This window comes from Salmo trutta, chromosome 37 (genome assembly GCF_901001165.1).
Source record: "Salmo trutta chromosome 37, fSalTru1.1, whole genome shotgun sequence".
Taxonomy (NCBI): Eukaryota; Metazoa; Chordata; class Actinopteri; order Salmoniformes; family Salmonidae; genus Salmo; species Salmo trutta.
In genome coordinates this window covers 22,207,969-22,225,740 of record NC_042993.1, presented here as the reverse complement: position 1 = coordinate 22,225,740, position 17,772 = coordinate 22,207,969, and the positions used below count along the sequence as shown (strand labels likewise).

The 17,772-nt window shown below is 43.5% G+C and overlaps 1 protein-coding gene across 10 annotated transcripts in view; it reads right to left on the bottom strand.

Annotated features, from left to right (window-relative positions):
* The window catches only part of LOC115176807 (myocyte enhancer factor 2d), a 79,363-nt gene that overhangs the window by 35,440 nt on the left and 26,151 nt on the right, over window positions 1-17,772 (bottom strand). For all 10 annotated transcript variants that reach the window (XM_029737123.1, XM_029737124.1, XM_029737120.1 and 7 more), the window contains exons 2-3: window positions 5,879-6,242; window positions 3,794-3,997 (exon numbers count right to left, since the gene is read on the bottom strand). In XM_029737123.1, the coding sequence (XP_029592983.1) occupies window positions 3,794-3,997; window positions 5,879-5,932 (258 nt within the window). In that variant the 5' untranslated portion in view covers window positions 5,933-6,242. The remainder of the gene's footprint in view (window positions 1-3,793; window positions 3,998-5,878; window positions 6,243-17,772) is intronic.

The window sequence follows — 17,772 nt, the reverse complement described above, 5'->3', positions numbered from 1 at the left end:
TCTCGTCCGTTTGTTGTGTTGCCTATAAAAGTGTGCTTTGTGTAGCCTAATAGCAAGTCTACCCAGGATCGGATCCACTCTTTGCGTCCGTGGACTACACCTCTCCGTTATTTTTCGTGGCCTTTCTCCGCTGGAGATCTGTCGGCGGATTGGCTTGTCTGACTGACCACAACCTTTTTGTATACGGCATTTCATTTGTTTTGGTGTGATGTATACCGTGATGATTTATGTAGTTAGTTGTGAGGACGTATTAAGATTTGATATGCTTTATAAGTGTGAGTGGTAAAATATTTGTTATTTTGATTGTATGATTGACACTGGGTTTACGCTACACTGGGATGAACGGACAAACATTGCGTGACTAAGGTCACTTGAGTTCCCTGAACTTGTTTACCGGGCTGGACTCTTTTTAGGCCCGAGGTACAGGACATTTCTGGAGGAATCAGAGCTGTTTAAAGCTCATTATTGTTATATTGTTGTGTGTGTGTGATCATTTATGTTGTTAATACAACCCACGCAAAAGAATACAGTTGTTTTTGAAGTTCTTTCCAATGTTTTAAGGGTTTATGAAAAGTGTATTTCCATCCTGACTTTTACATGAGTCCTTTGTATTGGTGTAGACTTGACGGACCAGATGGGACTCATTCCCTCCCAAACCAAAAGGAGAAACCAATATTTTCTCTGGTAGGCACAACCTACCTGGCACCCCTATACACGATGACCTCAAGTCAAAACCGTTACAGACTGCACTTGAAGAAACTTTCAAAGTTCTTTACATTTTCCGGATTGACTGACCTTCATGTCTTAAAGTAATGGACTGTTGTTTCTCTTTGCTTATTTGAGCTTGGACTTGGTCTTTTACCAATTAGGGCTATCTTCTGTATACCACCCCTACCTTGTCACAACACAACTGATTGGCTCAAATGCATTAAGAAATTCCACAAATGAACTTTTAACAAGGCACACCTGTTAATTGAAATGCATTCCAGGTGACTGCCTCGTGAAGCTGGTTGAGAGAATGCCAAGAGTGTGCAAAGCTGTCATCGAGGCAAAGGGTGGCTACTTTAAAGAATCTAAAATATAACATATATTTTAATTTGTTGAACACTTTTGGTTACTACATGATTCCATATGTGTTATTTTAGTGTTGATGTCTTCACTATTATTCTACAACGTAGAAATAAAGAAAAACCCTTGAATGAGTAGGTGCCCAAACTTTTGACTGGTACTGTATGTATGCACATTTCAGTGTTAGTATAAGTGCTTTTGAGCATTGGGTCTGTATATTTGTGTGTTTGTATATTAATGTTCTGTATATTTATGTGTGTGCATATTAATGTACTGTGTGTGCGCGTGTGTGTGCGCGCGTGCGAGTAGGGTACATAATAAGCATAACGTATGACTAAGTGTGTGTGCGTGACTGCATCCAACTCCATAATTCATACACCAAAGCACTTGCTTGGAGAGACGCGGGGAGGCAGAGCGGCAAATGGACACAACCCTTCTCCTCTCTCTCCCTCTGTCTTTCTCCTCCTCTTTCCCCACTCACCAGTGCCAACCGATTCATCTCAACTCTGCCCCTCTCCCTCGCTACACAATACAGATCAAACTAAACAAGCTAGAAGGAGCCTCTCGGTCTGAGGAATGGCAGTAGAACAGTGGTTCTCCTCTGGGCCTGAGGCTTGCTGAAGGAGATGGAGATGCATGGGGGAACCCTCATATGGATTCAGGCAGTGACACACTCCCGCGCCGAGGCATCTGGCCTGAATATTGTATGAGGCATTCTCACGGGCCACTGCAGAGCGGGCGCATGCACACAAACATGAAGGCTTACACACAAATACAGGCAGACACACACACACACACACACACACACACACACATAGCCAGTGGAGCTTAAGCTAATGTGGCCTGGAGCGGCCCAAATCCCTGCCACAGCACACACACTTAAGAGCCATCTGCAACTGGAGCTCCATGTAGCTCTCCCACTGAAAGCCCTCACCTCTGCCATCCACAGACAGAAAGACATAGGAGACAGAGGAGAGAGAAACAGCGAGAGAGACACTCTGAATGCCATCTCAGTTATTCCACGTGGTAATGGACAGCTGCAACGGCTGTACCAAGATTTTCATGATCCAGTGACATGGTCTTTATAGAGCGAAAAGGCTTCACTGTATATGAAGTATAAGTGGTAAGTTACATTTTAACTGGCTATTTAAATATTATCTGCCCATTTGTTATGAATCCATGAGAAGACCCTTTTATACACAGGTTAAGGCAGATAAATGATACCGCACATCCATGTTGGTGAAAAAAAGATACCACTTGAGCGCTCATTCGCTCAATGTAACCTCATTCACACTCCCTATCTAGAAACTCTCTCTATGCTCCTCCTCCTTCGTGCAAACCCTCCATTTTGTGATAGCGTGGTTCCAGGGGGACCGGAGGCTTTTTGTTGGAGTGGCCTTGGAGCCCCGGCCAAGGCTAGGGGGTGGTGACAGCAGGTCCAGCTGTCCCTACCTCTGCCCTCCCACCATGATCCCAGGCACCAGGCAGCCGGCCAGGCCTGGATGGATAGATACTTGAACAGGCCCCACACAAGCCTGTAATCTGGCCACAGCACACTGGTGTACATTTAGGGCCTTCTAGAGCCAGCCTATGTTATTTAGGGGCAGCCATGCTAGGCTAACTGCCCTCAATCTCTCTCTCTCTCTCTCTCTCAATCTGTTTCCTTCTTGGTGTCTCTGAGGTAATGTCATGGAAGTTACTGTACCTGCCCTCTCACTAGACATTTGCTTTAAGAGGAATTAAGGCTTGTAGCTTGTGTTTATATTTGTCTACTCTGGCTATGACAAACACAACATCCAAACAACTCTGGATTCAACCAAGGATTCAGAAAAGCACACAAAAAAAATGAAAGCGATCTTGAATACTCTAAAAAAGAAAAGAGAAAGAAAAAAACATACCTTTCTCTTGCTACATAAATAAAGACCTGATGGCTTTGGATTGAAAGCACTCATCCAGACCAGAGTGGTGGTAGTCAAAAATAAAACAGCTCTTGATATCAAGAAAACATAACACCAGGTCACGTGGGCCTATTATCAAATATAAATCATGAACAGAAATACTGCCTACTTAATTTATCAACAAAATGTTTAAAAAATATAATACAAAATAAAACAATCAACAGGTTATAGGCAACCCCTAAAATAAAGTGTTATCAAATGTACATGACCTTCTAAACAAGCATATTATGACCATATTACGACCAAATTACAACTATATTACAACCACGGATGTAAAAACTAAATGAAACACAGCAAGCCATTTCATTACCGCCTCTCCTCCATGGCACTGTACTAAAATACCATATTGTAACACCTCTCCCCTCCCCCATCTCCCCCTCTACCTCAGAACACACAACCACCCTGTTCACCCTCTCCTGCAGGGAACTACACAGTAACACCTCTCCTCCTCCTCCTCCCCTCCCCCATCTCCCCATCTCCCCCTCTACCTCAGAACACATAACCACCCTGTTCACCCTCTCCTGCAGGGAACTACACAGTAACACCTCTCCTCCTCCTCTCCCCCATCTCCCCCTCTACCTCTACCTCAGAACACATAACCACCCTGTTCACCCTCTCCTGCAGGGAACTACACAGTAACACCTCTCCTCCTCCTCCTCCTCCCCCCCATCTCCCCCTCTACCTCAGAACACACAACCACCCTGTTAACCCTCTCCTGCAGGGAAATACACAGTAACACCTCTCCTCCTCTCTCCCTCCTCCATTACCTCCATGATGTCGACGTTGGTACGGCTCTCGTGGGGCTCGTTGTACTCGGTGTATTTGAGCAGGACCTTGTCCATGTCGGTGCTGGCGTACTGGAACAGCTTGTTGGAGTGGTTGAAGATGATGAGGGCGATCTCACAGTCGCACAGCACGCTCAGCTCATATGCCTTCTTCATCAGGCCAAACTTCCTCTTGGTGAACGTCACCTGTGAGGGGAGGGATGGTGTGGGTGTATTGGGGGGTATATTAGAGGGTGGTAGGGAAGGGATGTTGTGGGGGAGGGTATTGGGAAGGAGAAGGGGGGATTGGCAGGTGATATTGGGAAGGGGAGGGGGATATTTGGCATAGAAGGAAAGAAGAACAATAACATTAGCGATACTGTAAAAGTGAAGGAATTTGTAGTACTGTATAATAATTGGTTAAACGTAATAAAAGTGGGAGGGACTATATCAATAACAGTAAATAATAGTCTCTTAGAGAACAGCCAATGTGTGAACAAACAACACATTACAGACAGCTAATTAAAGGTGACAACAGGGATGAGGTCCTGCAGTGTGTTGTGGTTGTGTTTAATACCACTCCCTTGGTTTTGAGGCATTTATGCAATGGGGGAATTTGAGTTTGTTTGTTTTGTTGTACACAGGATCAGAGAGGAGCGCGAGGAAGCAGACGCACAGAAAGGAACCACACAGGCATATTCTACAACTGCCATGTGAGACCTTCAATTGCTCGCTCTCTCTTTCTCGCTCTCTCCATCTCCCCTCTCTCTATAATTGCTTGAGCACCCCCATGTTACACTGATGTCTCTCTGTGGGGCAGGAGCCAGCTTGTGCTCTCTCCTTGTCCTCCCCACGGTCTCAGTCTCTCTCATTTCCTCGTCCTCATTTTCTTTTCTCTCCCTTTTCCTCTCTGCGTCGTTCTTGCTCACTCATTGCTTCCCGCTGCCACAAATCAAATTATATCGGGGTCGTATCCATGGGCAACCGCCTACCACCTCCTCCCTCAAACCCCATCACACACACTCCCACAATCCTCTCCTCAGACAAACACACACACACACACACACACACACACACACACACACACACACACACACACACACACACACACACACACGGGAAGAAAGTTCAGCGAGGACAATGGCATGCCAGGCTCACAGAGCTGATAAACAATACTATTACAATGATTCTCATAACCAATTACAAGATGGTTTATCATGAAGAGAAATGCTCTGAATTGTTGGAGGCGTGAGGTACACCGAGTCTTCAACAATAATTAGTCTTGATCCTTCCTTCGACATGAATGCCAAGATAAACAAGCTGAACATAACTGACATTAAGAATAGAATTGCAAGTAACCAATGGCAACAAACGACAGAACAAGACATCCGCCATGAGAGGGATGAGTTGTTTCATGGCCGTGTCCTGACGAGTGTGGTTGTGTGGCGAGGAGGAGGAGGAAGCCACAGTGACAACCACAACCTCCCCAGCTGCTCTACTTTCTGCACCTGCAATGTTTCAGGAGTGTTCATGGTCTCTGTAGCATTCGGCGTTCAGTTAATAATCCATTACTATGTAAACTATTTGTGGTTCTCAAGCTCTCTTTTCACAACATGTATTTCACATGCTGTTGAATTTCCGTCAGAGTCTATAGCCTTGGGGACGGGGCCAATCCATTAGTGCTAATGACAGTATCTTGTGATCAACATCTAGTAGGATGATGGTTCACCAATATTTCTATCAACTTTTGATGAATCAACATAATGCTTGAATGCCTGAAGCATTTTGAGTCTGTGTGTGCTGCTCTATGAAAATGGGCACCTATAAAGAAATACAAAAAGCTTAAGATGATTTCAGGACCTTGGGCCACCTAGTGTCTAAAACACTCTGGTTCTACTCAGCTAGGGGCATTTTGGGGATGGCAGACGCATCACATCCATTACTCAATAAGTTCAATGAACCAAAGCCCATTAACCAGTTGACTCATTTTAGAAGGATCATTTAGCCTTTCATCGTCTTGGAAAAATACCGGTGTAGTCATAGGCATGATAGAGTTTTTACATACAAAGAAACATTATCCACACACACCTGTCTGTTCCGTTCATCTGTGATCCTCTGTATTTGGATCTTTTTCCTTCCCATGGTTCCGGTCTGGCGGTGGGAGGGGCAGGGGGCGTGGCGGGGTCGGAGGGCACGGCTGTCCTGTGGAGGTGGTTGGTGGGCACTGATGCCGACTAGGCGCTTGGCTGTCACACTCTTTCTCGTACACACTGTCTCTATCTCCCTCCGCTCCACCTGTCTGAGGCAGCTGGTCTAGGAGCTCTTACCCTTGCAGGAAATAAGGAAGAAGAATGGGGCCACGTGGCGGGGCCTTCAGATCATGGTCTGTACAGCAGGCAGGTCCTCCACTGGTCCTCTGAATCGTCCCCTCTTTACTGCAGGCGTGTTACTCCTGGAAAACAGAGAGCATCGGATCAGTATGACATTCAGGAGAGGTAGAGGTATCGTTCATGTACCATTCCTGCCAACATCCTTCAGAATCAACAATTGTCTTAGCCTTTTAACCTCCACAGTACTCGACAGAGAAACCAAAGCGATGCATTTAAGTCAGGGTTCCTTTCGGACAAATTAGAAGCACGCTTCGAAAGAGCAGCCGCAGCAGCAGCGGGGGGAACTGAAGGATGGGGAACCCTTCTCTTGGGGTTAGTGTTTCCATGGGGGCAAGTGTGCCTGGCGCACTGCGGAGTGGGAGCCCCTCAGGGGGGCCACGGGGAGGGAGGCTGTGCTGTGTCAGCTTTATTAGAGGCATCACCGCCACATAACTGATCTGTTGGTTGCCCGCAGCAACTCGCTGCCTGCCCGACCTGACGTGCTGCATGTGATTCCCAATCGAAGGCAGATCCCGGCCCCATGGCCCAGTGAGGCAGCTCGCCATGTGTGGGCGGGACGCTAGTGCTCAGAGCTTCTGTTCCGTTTTGAAGTAGGCTCTAGGATTCTGTCACTGAACTCGTAATGTTATCATTACCACTAGGTTTTGTTATCTAAACTGTGGTAATTTGGCACAGTTCCATGTTAGATAACACACTGTGTTCCTTTAATATAAGGAAAATACGTGTATTTAAAAATGTATATTTAATTGAAGACAGAAAAGTCAAGGTCAACTCTGCAGTTGAATTAATAACAAAGCTGGCCACCCCATCTCTGTTTTGGTAAAAAGCTGAGGGATGGGACTGGATAAATGTAACCACTCTCAAATTCATAGAAAGAGCTATGGACCGACCATCTATAAGAATCAAAATGATCGTTTTAACTATGTTTTGAGGCTATATAGTGTTTGTTTATATTTATAATGTTTACAAACATTGAAGTAAAAACAAGCTTTTATTTTGGGGTGTGACAGTTGAACTAAGCTCATGAGGCATTTCTAAAGTTATATTCTTTTAAGAATCATTAGGTAAATATCATTATTTTAATTAGTTCAAAAGTGGGTACAGCAACTGCAGATTGCCCCTTTAACTAAACAGGGTTTTATTATTTATTTTTTGCAATGTACAGCAATTTCTAACAACAAAAAGAGAGAGGGCAAATGAGAAAGTGCAGAGTACATGTGTGCATATGAATTCATGAATGAATGAACGAACGAGCAGACAGCAACCCGGGAATGGCAACAGAGGCATGGACCATTTTAATTAAGCCCCACTACTACTACTATTTGTGGTTCAGCCTTAAAAATAGCTCTCTATATATACATCCAGACTGTGTACTGTTCACACACACACCAGCATTACAGTGGGAGCCGAGTCATTGCATTAGAGAGAGTGCATCTGGAAAGCCTTGAGTGCAGTTTCAACACTACATCACCCATTGTTTACCTGAGAGAATAGTAAAACCACCCCCTGATTAATGCCTGCTCTGCTTCCATTACCATAAAAAACAAACAATGACGTGATAGAACGGGTTCTGTGTGTCGGTGTGCACGGACACGTACCACACATTTGCTTTTAGTTGATGCAATTGCCTTCACTATGGCAATGCATTCTCCATGAATTATGCACTACGTATTTGGCTTGGAGGCAGGACAATGGGAGAAGTCTGAGTAAAGGGTGTTATGCATGTCATAGTTGTTCTCTTAAAAATAAAGCCCTAACAGAAGAACTAGAGGTAGCGTCAGCTCTCCTTTTACATGGAAAATATGGAGGGAGTTGTATTAGGGCATTTCCGCGGCAATGGAATTCCGCTTTGACGCTTTTTAACTTTGACATACATTTTCAACAAAAACAATTGATTTCAAAGTTTAACAAAGCATACAACTCAATGCACAAGGACTACTTTGAACAATTTACACAGAACATTTCACAAAAACACATTTACTGGAAGAACTGTGCAGATGCAAATTTGGTAACATAATTACTGTAAAATCTCCCTGAGTTTTTTATATGACCACATTTTAGAAAAACGTAAATATCTGCTCTAATTAAGATTAAAATATGTCTGGAGAAAGAACACTCGACACCTTTAGTTTGAAAAATAATATTTTGGTTATTGAACTACAGTAGGTGAAGTGAATTTACATCTGGTAACAGAGTTACGGTAACGGAATTACATCATGAGTCCCTGATCTGTACTATATAGAAATGCATAATTATGGCTATGAATATAATTCTCTTCATGGTGATGTATCCTGAATAGGTACACAAAAAAACGTAGAAATATGCAACATCCTTCTTTTGGGTATTATTCTACACACTGGGTATTATTGTAATGAGCTCCGCCCCCAAACAAGACCACATTTGGTTGGTCCGGACCAGACCAAATCTGAAACAATCATAGACGTCCATGTTTCACAAGATTGGACATCACAGTAGAGTCGAGTACAGTACAGCAGAGCACAGTAAAGTAGATATGTTCAATATAGTACATTAAATTATACTGTACTTTACTAGTGTACTGTACTACTTTACTCTACTGTCCAAACTTGTGAAACATAGACTTCTATGATTGGTACAAATTTGGTCCGGCCAGGGCGGACTGACCAAATTTCAACCTCCATGGATGTGCGATGTTGGTCAGTGCCCAGTGGGTGAGGATGCTTGTTACAGTAAATGGAAAGAGGGTTGGTGTCAGTAAGAACCGGGAGAGGTGACATTAACGAGAGAGAGAGGAGAGAGAGAGGCAAGAAGAGCCTTCTATGCCATCAAAAGGAACATAAAATTCGACATACCAATTAGGATCTGTCAAAAAAACACTTGAATCAGTTCTAGAACTCATTGCCCTTTATGTTTGTGAGGTCTGGGATCCACTTACCAACCAAGAATTCACAAAATGGGACAAACACCAAATTGAGACTGCATGCAGAATTCTGCAAAAATATCCTCCATGTACAACGTAAAACAACAAATAATGCATGCAGAGCAGAATTAGGTCGATACCCGCTAATTATCGAAAACCAGAAAAGAGACGTTAAATTCTACAACCACTTAAAAGGAAGCGATTCCCAAACATTCCATAACAAAGCCATCACCTACAGAGGATGAACCTGGAGAAGAGTCCCCTAAGCACTGCTGGTCCAGCAACACAATTAGGCCCAACCAAATCATAAGAAAACAAAAAGATAATTACTTGACACATTGGATAAGAATTAACAAAAAAACTGAGCAAACTAGAATGCTATTTGGCCCTAAACAGAGAGTACACAGTGACAGAATACCTGACCACAGTGACTGACACAAAATTAAGGGAATCTTTGACTATGTACAGACTCAGTGAGCATAGCCTTGCTATTGAGAAAGGCCGCTGAAGGCAGACCTGGCTCTCAAGAGAAGACGGGCTATGTGCACACTGCCCACAAAATTAGGTGGAAACTGAGCTGCACTTCCTAACCTCCTGCCAAATGTATGACCATATTAGAGACACATATTTCCCTTAGATTACACAGACCCACAAAGAATCTGAAAACACACAATTTTGATAAACTCCCATATCTATTAAGTGAAATACCAGAGTGTGCAATCACAGTAGCAAGATTTGTGACTTGTTGCCACATGAAAAGGGAAACCAGTGAAAAACAAACACCATTGTAAATACAACCTATGTTTATTTATTTTCCCTTTTGTACATCATTACAACACTGTATATAGACATAATATGATATTTGAAATGCCTTTATTCTTTTGGAACTTTTGTGAGTGTAATGTTTACTGTTAATATTTTATTGTTTATTTCACTTGCTTTGGCAATGTAAACATATGTTTCCCATGCCAATAAAGCCCCTTAAATTGAAATTGAATTGAATTGAGAGAGAGGGAGAGTGAGGAGGTAGAGGTTATCGAGACTGTTTTTACAGCGTTGCTTTGACCACCAGATGACAGAAAGAGAAAAAGAAGTTATGAGCTGAACATAACAGTATACCAGTGGAAGGGAGGACAGTAGCAGGTGACCCAACTGTGGTTTGTGACTACTATGATTTCCCATTGTCGGCAATTCAATTGCAGCAATTCCCTTACAGATTTTTCAGTAATTCGATTAATGATTTGGTAACAGAATTACGAGTTTCAATCACTTAATAATTAATTAACAAACTTGATATTAGTAAAAACACTACAACTATTTGGTTGGTCTTCCTTTACTTGTTACTTTTGTGAACTTTCATTATCCTCCCTCCTCATGAGGGAGATAAATAAGATCTTCAAGATATGAGGGTTTTTGGTAACGGAATTTCAAGGCACAAGTAGGGCTGTTGCGGTAACCGTGTTACCGCCACACCGGTGGTCACGAGTCATGAAGGCAGTCAAATTCCACGTGACCGTTTAGTCACGGTAATTAGGCTTCTCCAAGCTCTGATTGTGCTAATGGTCATTAGTAGCCTACCAAACTTGCTAACTGCCTGGTACTCAGCACTCTATTGTCCCTCTAATCACACTGTCATCAATGATGGCCTCTACTAAAAAAGAGGAGGATCAGCTTTCTATAGGCTAGGTTTACTATACTTATTTCTCAACTTTCTTAATATTAAGCACATTGCTTATATTTACAACAGGATTATAGCCTACCTGGCTGGCATGAAAATAAACCACGGAGAAAAGCGCCCTCCATTCGCTATTTAAGTGCATAGATATCATTTTTCCCACTGCCCCCGGTTCGATACAGGTGCATGATAATAGTCCATTCTAAATCAAAACAAATTTCACACATATATTATTTAGTATATGTAAAGACAAGATTAAATCAAGAATAGTCTGATGGGTGACAATATTAGCCTATCACTTGTGAATTATATATTAACACTTGTGAATGATGCCGAGCATAACAAACAATAGCTTTTTTTTGCGCCATTTTCGAAATCATAGTCGCACACCTCATGTAGCCTAGCACATGGACCTATACGTTTTAATAAAGGTTTGAATCACAAGGGGTGTAGAGCCTAACTGGCATACATAAGCAGCACGTGAGTTTCAAATGTGGGGAAGATCATTTTCACCATAAAACTCACCTTTATAATAAAAGCATTACATGCATAATTGCATTTGCAATCATGTTTGATAATGGTGCTTTCCGCTAATGGAACATATGCGCTTATAGCCTACTACCATGTGCGCATTGCTGCGCTTATAATGTGAAGAAATAGCCTAATAGTTTATCAACATTTTAAGCTAAACGTTCTGATCTGTTGTGTCAGACACATCGCATAAAAAGTTTTTGGGATGAAAGCGAAGGTAACCTGCCTAAGAAAGCGAAGGTAACCTGCCTAAAAGATTTCCGCCCTGTTGCACTCACGTCGGTAGCCATGAAGTTCTTTGAAAGGCTGGTCATGGCTCACATCAACACCATCATGCCGGAAACCCCAGACAAACTCCATTTTGCATACCGCCCCAACAGATCCACAGATGACGCAATCTCAATCGCACGCCACACTGCCCTTTCCCATCTGGACAAAAGGAACACCTATGTGAGTTCATTGACTACAGCTCAGCGTTTAACACCATAGTGCCCACTAAGCTAAGGACCCTGGGACTAAACACCTCACTCTGCAACTGGATCCTGGACTTCATGACGGTCACCCCCAGCTGGTAAGGGTAGGCAACAACGCATCTGGCAACAACGCATCTCATCCTCAACACTGGGGCCACTCAGGGGTGTGTGCTTAGTCCCCTCCTTTACTCCCTGTTCACCCACGACTGTGTGGCCAAGCACAACCCCAACACCATCATTAAGTTTGCTTACGGTGGTAGACCTGATCACCGACAACAATGAGACGGCCTATAGGGAGGAGGTCAGAGACCTGGCAGTGTGGTGCCAGGACAACAACCGCTCCCTCAATGTGAGCAAAACAAAGGAGCTGATCGTGGACTACAGGACTACAGGCCCCCATTCACATCGACAGGGCTGAAGTGGAGCGGGTCGAGATGTTTCAAGTTCCTTGTTGTCCACATCACCAACAAACTATTATAGTCCAAACACACCAAGACAGATGTGAAGAGGGCACGACAACACCTTTTCCCCTTTAGGAGACTGAGAAGATTTGGCATTGGTCCCCAGATCATCAAAAGGTTCTACAGCTGCACCGTCGAGAGCACCCTGACCGGTTGCATCACCGCCTGGTATGGCAACTGCTTGGCATCTTACCTTAAGGCGCTAGAGGGTATTACGTATGGCCCAGTACATCACTGGGGCCAAGCTTCCTGACATCCAGGACCTATATAATAGGAGGTGTCAGAGGAAGGCCCAAAGAAATTGTCAAAGACTCCAGTCACCCAAGTCATAGACTGTTCTCTCTGCTACTGCACGATAAGCCATACCGGAGCGCCAAGTCTAGGACCAAAAGGCTCCTTAACCGCTTCTACCCTCAAGCCATAAGACTGAAGCAGGTTTTCCTCTAGGATTTTGTTTGTGCTTAGATCTATATGTTTATTTTTATCATAAAAAACTCCTTAGCCTTGCCAATGACAAGTATACCCATAAAATGATGCAGCCACCACTATGCTTGAAAGTATGAAGAGTGGTACTCAGTGATTTTTGTGTTGGATTTGCCACAAACATAACACTTTGTATGCAGGACATAAAGTTCATTTCTTTGCAATATGGCACTGTCTTCCTTCTTTTCACTCTGTAATTTAGGTTAGTATTGCGGAGTAACTACAACGTTGTTGATCCATCCTCAGTTTTCTCCTACCACAACCATTAAAACGAACTGTTTTAAAGTCCCCATTTGCCTCATGGTGAAATCCCTGAGTGGTTTCCTTCCTCTCCGGCAACCGAGTTAGGAAGGACGCCTGTATCTTTGTAGTGATTGGGTGTATTGATACACTATCCAAAGTGTAATTAATAACTTCGCCATGCTCAAAGGGATATTCAATGGTCGGCTTTACTTTTTTCCATCTACCAATAGGTGCCCTTCTTTACGGGGCATTGGAAAACCTCCCTGGTCTTTGTGGTTGAATCTGTGTCTGAAATTCACTGCTCGACTGAGGGACCTTACAGTATGTGCGGGGTATGTGTGGGGTAATCATGGCTAAAAAACATTATTTTTAATAATCTTAAAACACTATTATTGCACAAAGTGAGTCCATGCAACTTAAGCTAATCTTTACTTCTGAATTGATTTAGGCGTGCCATAACAAAGGGATTAAACATTTCTAAAGACATAATTCCACTTTGCCATTATGGGGTATTGTGTGTTGGCCAGTGACACACAATCTACATTTAATAAATTTAAAATTCAGGCCGTAACAAATGTGTAAAAAGTTAATGGGTGTGAAGACTTTCTGAAGTGTTGATATTAGTTGGCAGGGGTCTTTACTTCAACATTATTGTGTTTTGATGTAAATCTAATACCTTTCAATAATTTTTCTGGTCAATGTTGTCCAAGACCCTTTTTTCCATATGTTTGACCAGAAATGAAAGCCTTTCCTTATTCCACATTTTTTGGATGGAAAATGGTTGCAAAATGTATATATGCCTTCATTTGTAAAACATTTCATTTGACACCCAATTTGACATGCTCCTATGAACTCCACATGTGTGTGCTCATGGGTCCTTTTAGATGTAAATGCCCATTATATACTAGCAAAGAGAAACTCTGGAGGGGGTTGTTATATTTGCCAAAGACTGTAGAAGTAACAGGTTTATACTGAAAATACTCAAACTAAAACAGAAAACACTTTTGAGTTTTATGTTATACACTCAAATAGTAGAGGACTAGTGAGTGAGCAGAGCACTACTCCTGCCATAGGAACATTGGTCTACAGTCCAAAGGCAGCGGTCAGTGGGATTTGTTTTGGGCTGCGGGCCGGTCACACATGAAAAGGCTGCTTTATCTGCCCGGGTGTTCAAACCTCGACCTTTTACCCTTCATGCTGCGGGAGTCAGCCTCCCATGTCTGATGTCAGGTAGAATCTCTCCTCTCACATTGAAGGCAGAGGGCCTGGTGAGTGTCTACTGACTGACTGAACTAGGGAGTGTGAGACACTTTAGACAAGGAACAGATTAACACTGATAAAAGCAATTCTGCAGTGGTCCTTGCATTGAGCCCTGAGGAAACCCCTAAAATATATGCAATTTGTATCTGTATTGTTGAATATATTTTAGTGTGCGGTATACCATCAACAGCTACACTACATGGGGAAGATATTTGATCTTTGCATGTAAGGTCAGAACCGTAAGGCACTCACGACAGAATAATCCATAAAAGAATGGTGCATCATTTATGTGTAAATTCAGAACATCTGTTGCTGTTCTTTCAACCATTTCAGAGGACCACCTCCTATTCAGCCTATGAGGGAGCAGAGTCATTGGCTACAAGGTGGTGCAACACAGTAGGAGCCACAGTGTCGCATAGAGTTGCCACCACCTTATCCATCCTGCATCATTTGTCATAGCCTACAGTGCAGAGGCACAGGGGTCACAACTGAGTCATAACATATAGCACAAACGACAATTGCATGCCACAGCAGCAGAGCACATGTGCAGAGAGATTTGTGTTGGAGAGGTTTTGTGTATGTCCTTCTGTCAATGCATACTGTATATACGCGTATGTATGACTGTGTGTCAGCCTGTCTGTGTAGTCGGCTATACGTGTCAAGCTGTCAATTGTGTATATGTATGTATGTATGTACGTACGTACGTACGTACGTACGTACGTACGCACGCACGCACGCACGCACGCACACACCCCTTTGTAAGTTGGATCAGAGCACCCTGGGGTGCAGAGACAACAGTCAGAGGTGGAGGCTGCTGGAGTCAGGCCAGAGCACTGCTGAGAAATCCATCACCTTTCCCACTCAGCAACAGAGCCTACCAGGACTGACAACAGTCTGCTCATAACAAACACAGCTATACCATAGTTAGGAAACTGTTACTTACACCAAAATCAGGAGAAAACTAACATTTACAATTAAATTACCTCTCATTGGCAGCTAATTCATGGTTTTGTTTTATGTATCCACATCTTTTTGAGAGCAGTTACAAGCTTCGCTGTGTATATGCTTACGCTGCCTTGTTGGCAGACATCACCAATATCAGGGGAGTCACCTACAGCTCTGCTGAGGACTCAGGTTTCATTGGGAGCAGCCAGAATCTCCCCTCTCTGGTTGCATGGGACTACGGGCTCTGGGGAGGCTATCAACAAGACAGATCTCTCTCTCAGTTTGTGGTCCAGGCAAATCAATACTTATATTCAGTATCACCATGGTCACCCTAGCTAGGGTAAAGGTAAAATCCCTTCTCCCTGTATGAACGCTGACAGTCTGGCTGCTCCATACAAATGAAATTGCTACTCAGAATCGAATTTAATTCAATCAAACCAGAGTGCCACCACGGTATTGCGTATAATCATTGCAATCCACACCTGAGGCATGGAAGCCACCTGAACAGAGGGGCAGGAGTCTGATTAGTTAGCCTTTCATTGGGGAAGACGTATCTGCAAACACAGGCAGTAACTAGCTACTGATCTCTCTCTCATCCTGCCCAGTGGGACTCTGTGCTTTCACCCCAACCTTGGGCTGTAGTCCCAGCACCAGCTGTGGGATATTTACAGCCTGTTGCCTCATGTTCCAGCACAGCCATTCCGCTCGGCTGGCCCGCTCCACTCTGCCTGTTGACTGACCGCTTGTTTGGTTAGACGGGTGTGCATTGTGCCTTATTAACCGAAGTATTCAGTGTGAAGGTGAATCTGTGTGAGTGATATGGTGGAGAAATGTATGGTGGTGGGCTTGGATTCTTTTGAGGAGAGGAAGGAAGGATGGGGGCTGGACCTGGGTTTGCTGTTTGGCTTGTGACTGGGCTTGTGCCTGTGTGCATGCTGCCAACACTGGCAGGGGAATATGATCCCACCCCCCTCCTCCTCTTCACCAATCGTAGGGTGGGTTTTTGGTGAGGGGGTAGCTGCAGTGCAAGAGCAGCACTTCTAGAAAGGGTTGGGAAATTGGAGGAGGTTGGACAGGTTTGGGATGGGCGGTAAATAGATCTGCGCTACTCGGCTCGTGAATCACGCCCCCGCTGCCAGTCTTGTCAATACTGCAGTCTACCCCAACAACACACACACACACACACACACACACACAAAGACAACCTCAAAGCACCCAACTGCCACGGAACTACCGTCACTACACATACACTGCCGGTCAAAAGTTTTCAAACACATACTCATTCCAGGGTTTTTATATATTTGTACTATTTTCTACATTGTAGAATAATAGTGAAGACATCAAAACTATGAAATAACACATATGGAATAATGTAATAACCAAAAAAAGTGTTAAACAAATCAAAATATATTTTTGATTCTTCAAAGCAGTCAGTCACCCTTTGACACACTCTTGGTATTCTCTCAACCAGCTTCACCTGGAATTCTTTTCCAACAGTCTTTAACCTCCTATGGCTAGGGGGCAGTATTTTCACGGCTGGATAAAAAACGTACCCGATTTAATCTGATTATTAGTCCTGCCCAGAAACTAGAATATGCATATAATTATTAGCTTTGGATAGAAAACACTCCAAAGTTTCTAAAACTGTTTGAATGGTGTCTGTGAGTATAACAGAACTCATTTGGCAGGCCAAAACGTGAGAAGATTCTGTACAGGAAGTACCCTGTCTGACCATTTCTTGCCCTTCTTTGTCATCTCTATCCATTACAAAGGATCTCTGCTGTTACGTGACACTTCCTATGTGACATTATATGCTAGCTTGAAAAATGGGTGTCTGATTATTTCTGGCTGGGTACTCTGCTGACATAATCTAATGTTTTGCTTTCGCTGTAAAGCCTTTTTGAAATCGGACAGTGTGGTTAGATTAACGAGAGTCGTCTTTAAAATGCTGTAAAATAGTCATATGTTTGAAAAATGGAAGTTTTCGGATTTTAGAGGAATTCGTATTTCGCGCCACGCCCATCATTGGATATTGGAGCAGGTGTTCCGCTAGCGGAACATCTAGATGTAAGAGGTTAAAGTAGTTCCCACATATTCTGAGCACTTGTTGGGTGCTTTTCCTTCACTCTGCGGTCCAACTCATCCCAAACCATCTTGTGGAGGCCGGGTCATCTGATGCAGCACTCCATCACTCTCCTTCTTGGTCAAATAGCCCTTACACAGCCTGGAGGTGTGTTGGATCATTGTCCTGTTGAAAAGCAAATGATAGTCCCACTAAGCCCAAACCAGATGAGATGGCGTATCACTTCAGAATGATGTGGTAGCCATGCTGGTTAAGTGTGCCTTGAATTCTAAATAAATCAGGCAATGTCACCAGAAAAGCACCCCCACATCATAACACCTCCTCCTCCATGCTTTACGGTGGAAAATACACATGCGGAGATCCTCCGTTCACCTAAACTGCGTCTCACAAAGACACAGCGGTTGGAAACAAAAATCTTGAATTTGGACTCCAGACCAAAAGACAATTTTCCACCGGTCTAAATTACCATTGCTCGTATTTCTTGGCCCAAGCAAGTCCCTTCTTATTGGTGTCCTTTAGTAGTGGTTTATTTGCAGCAA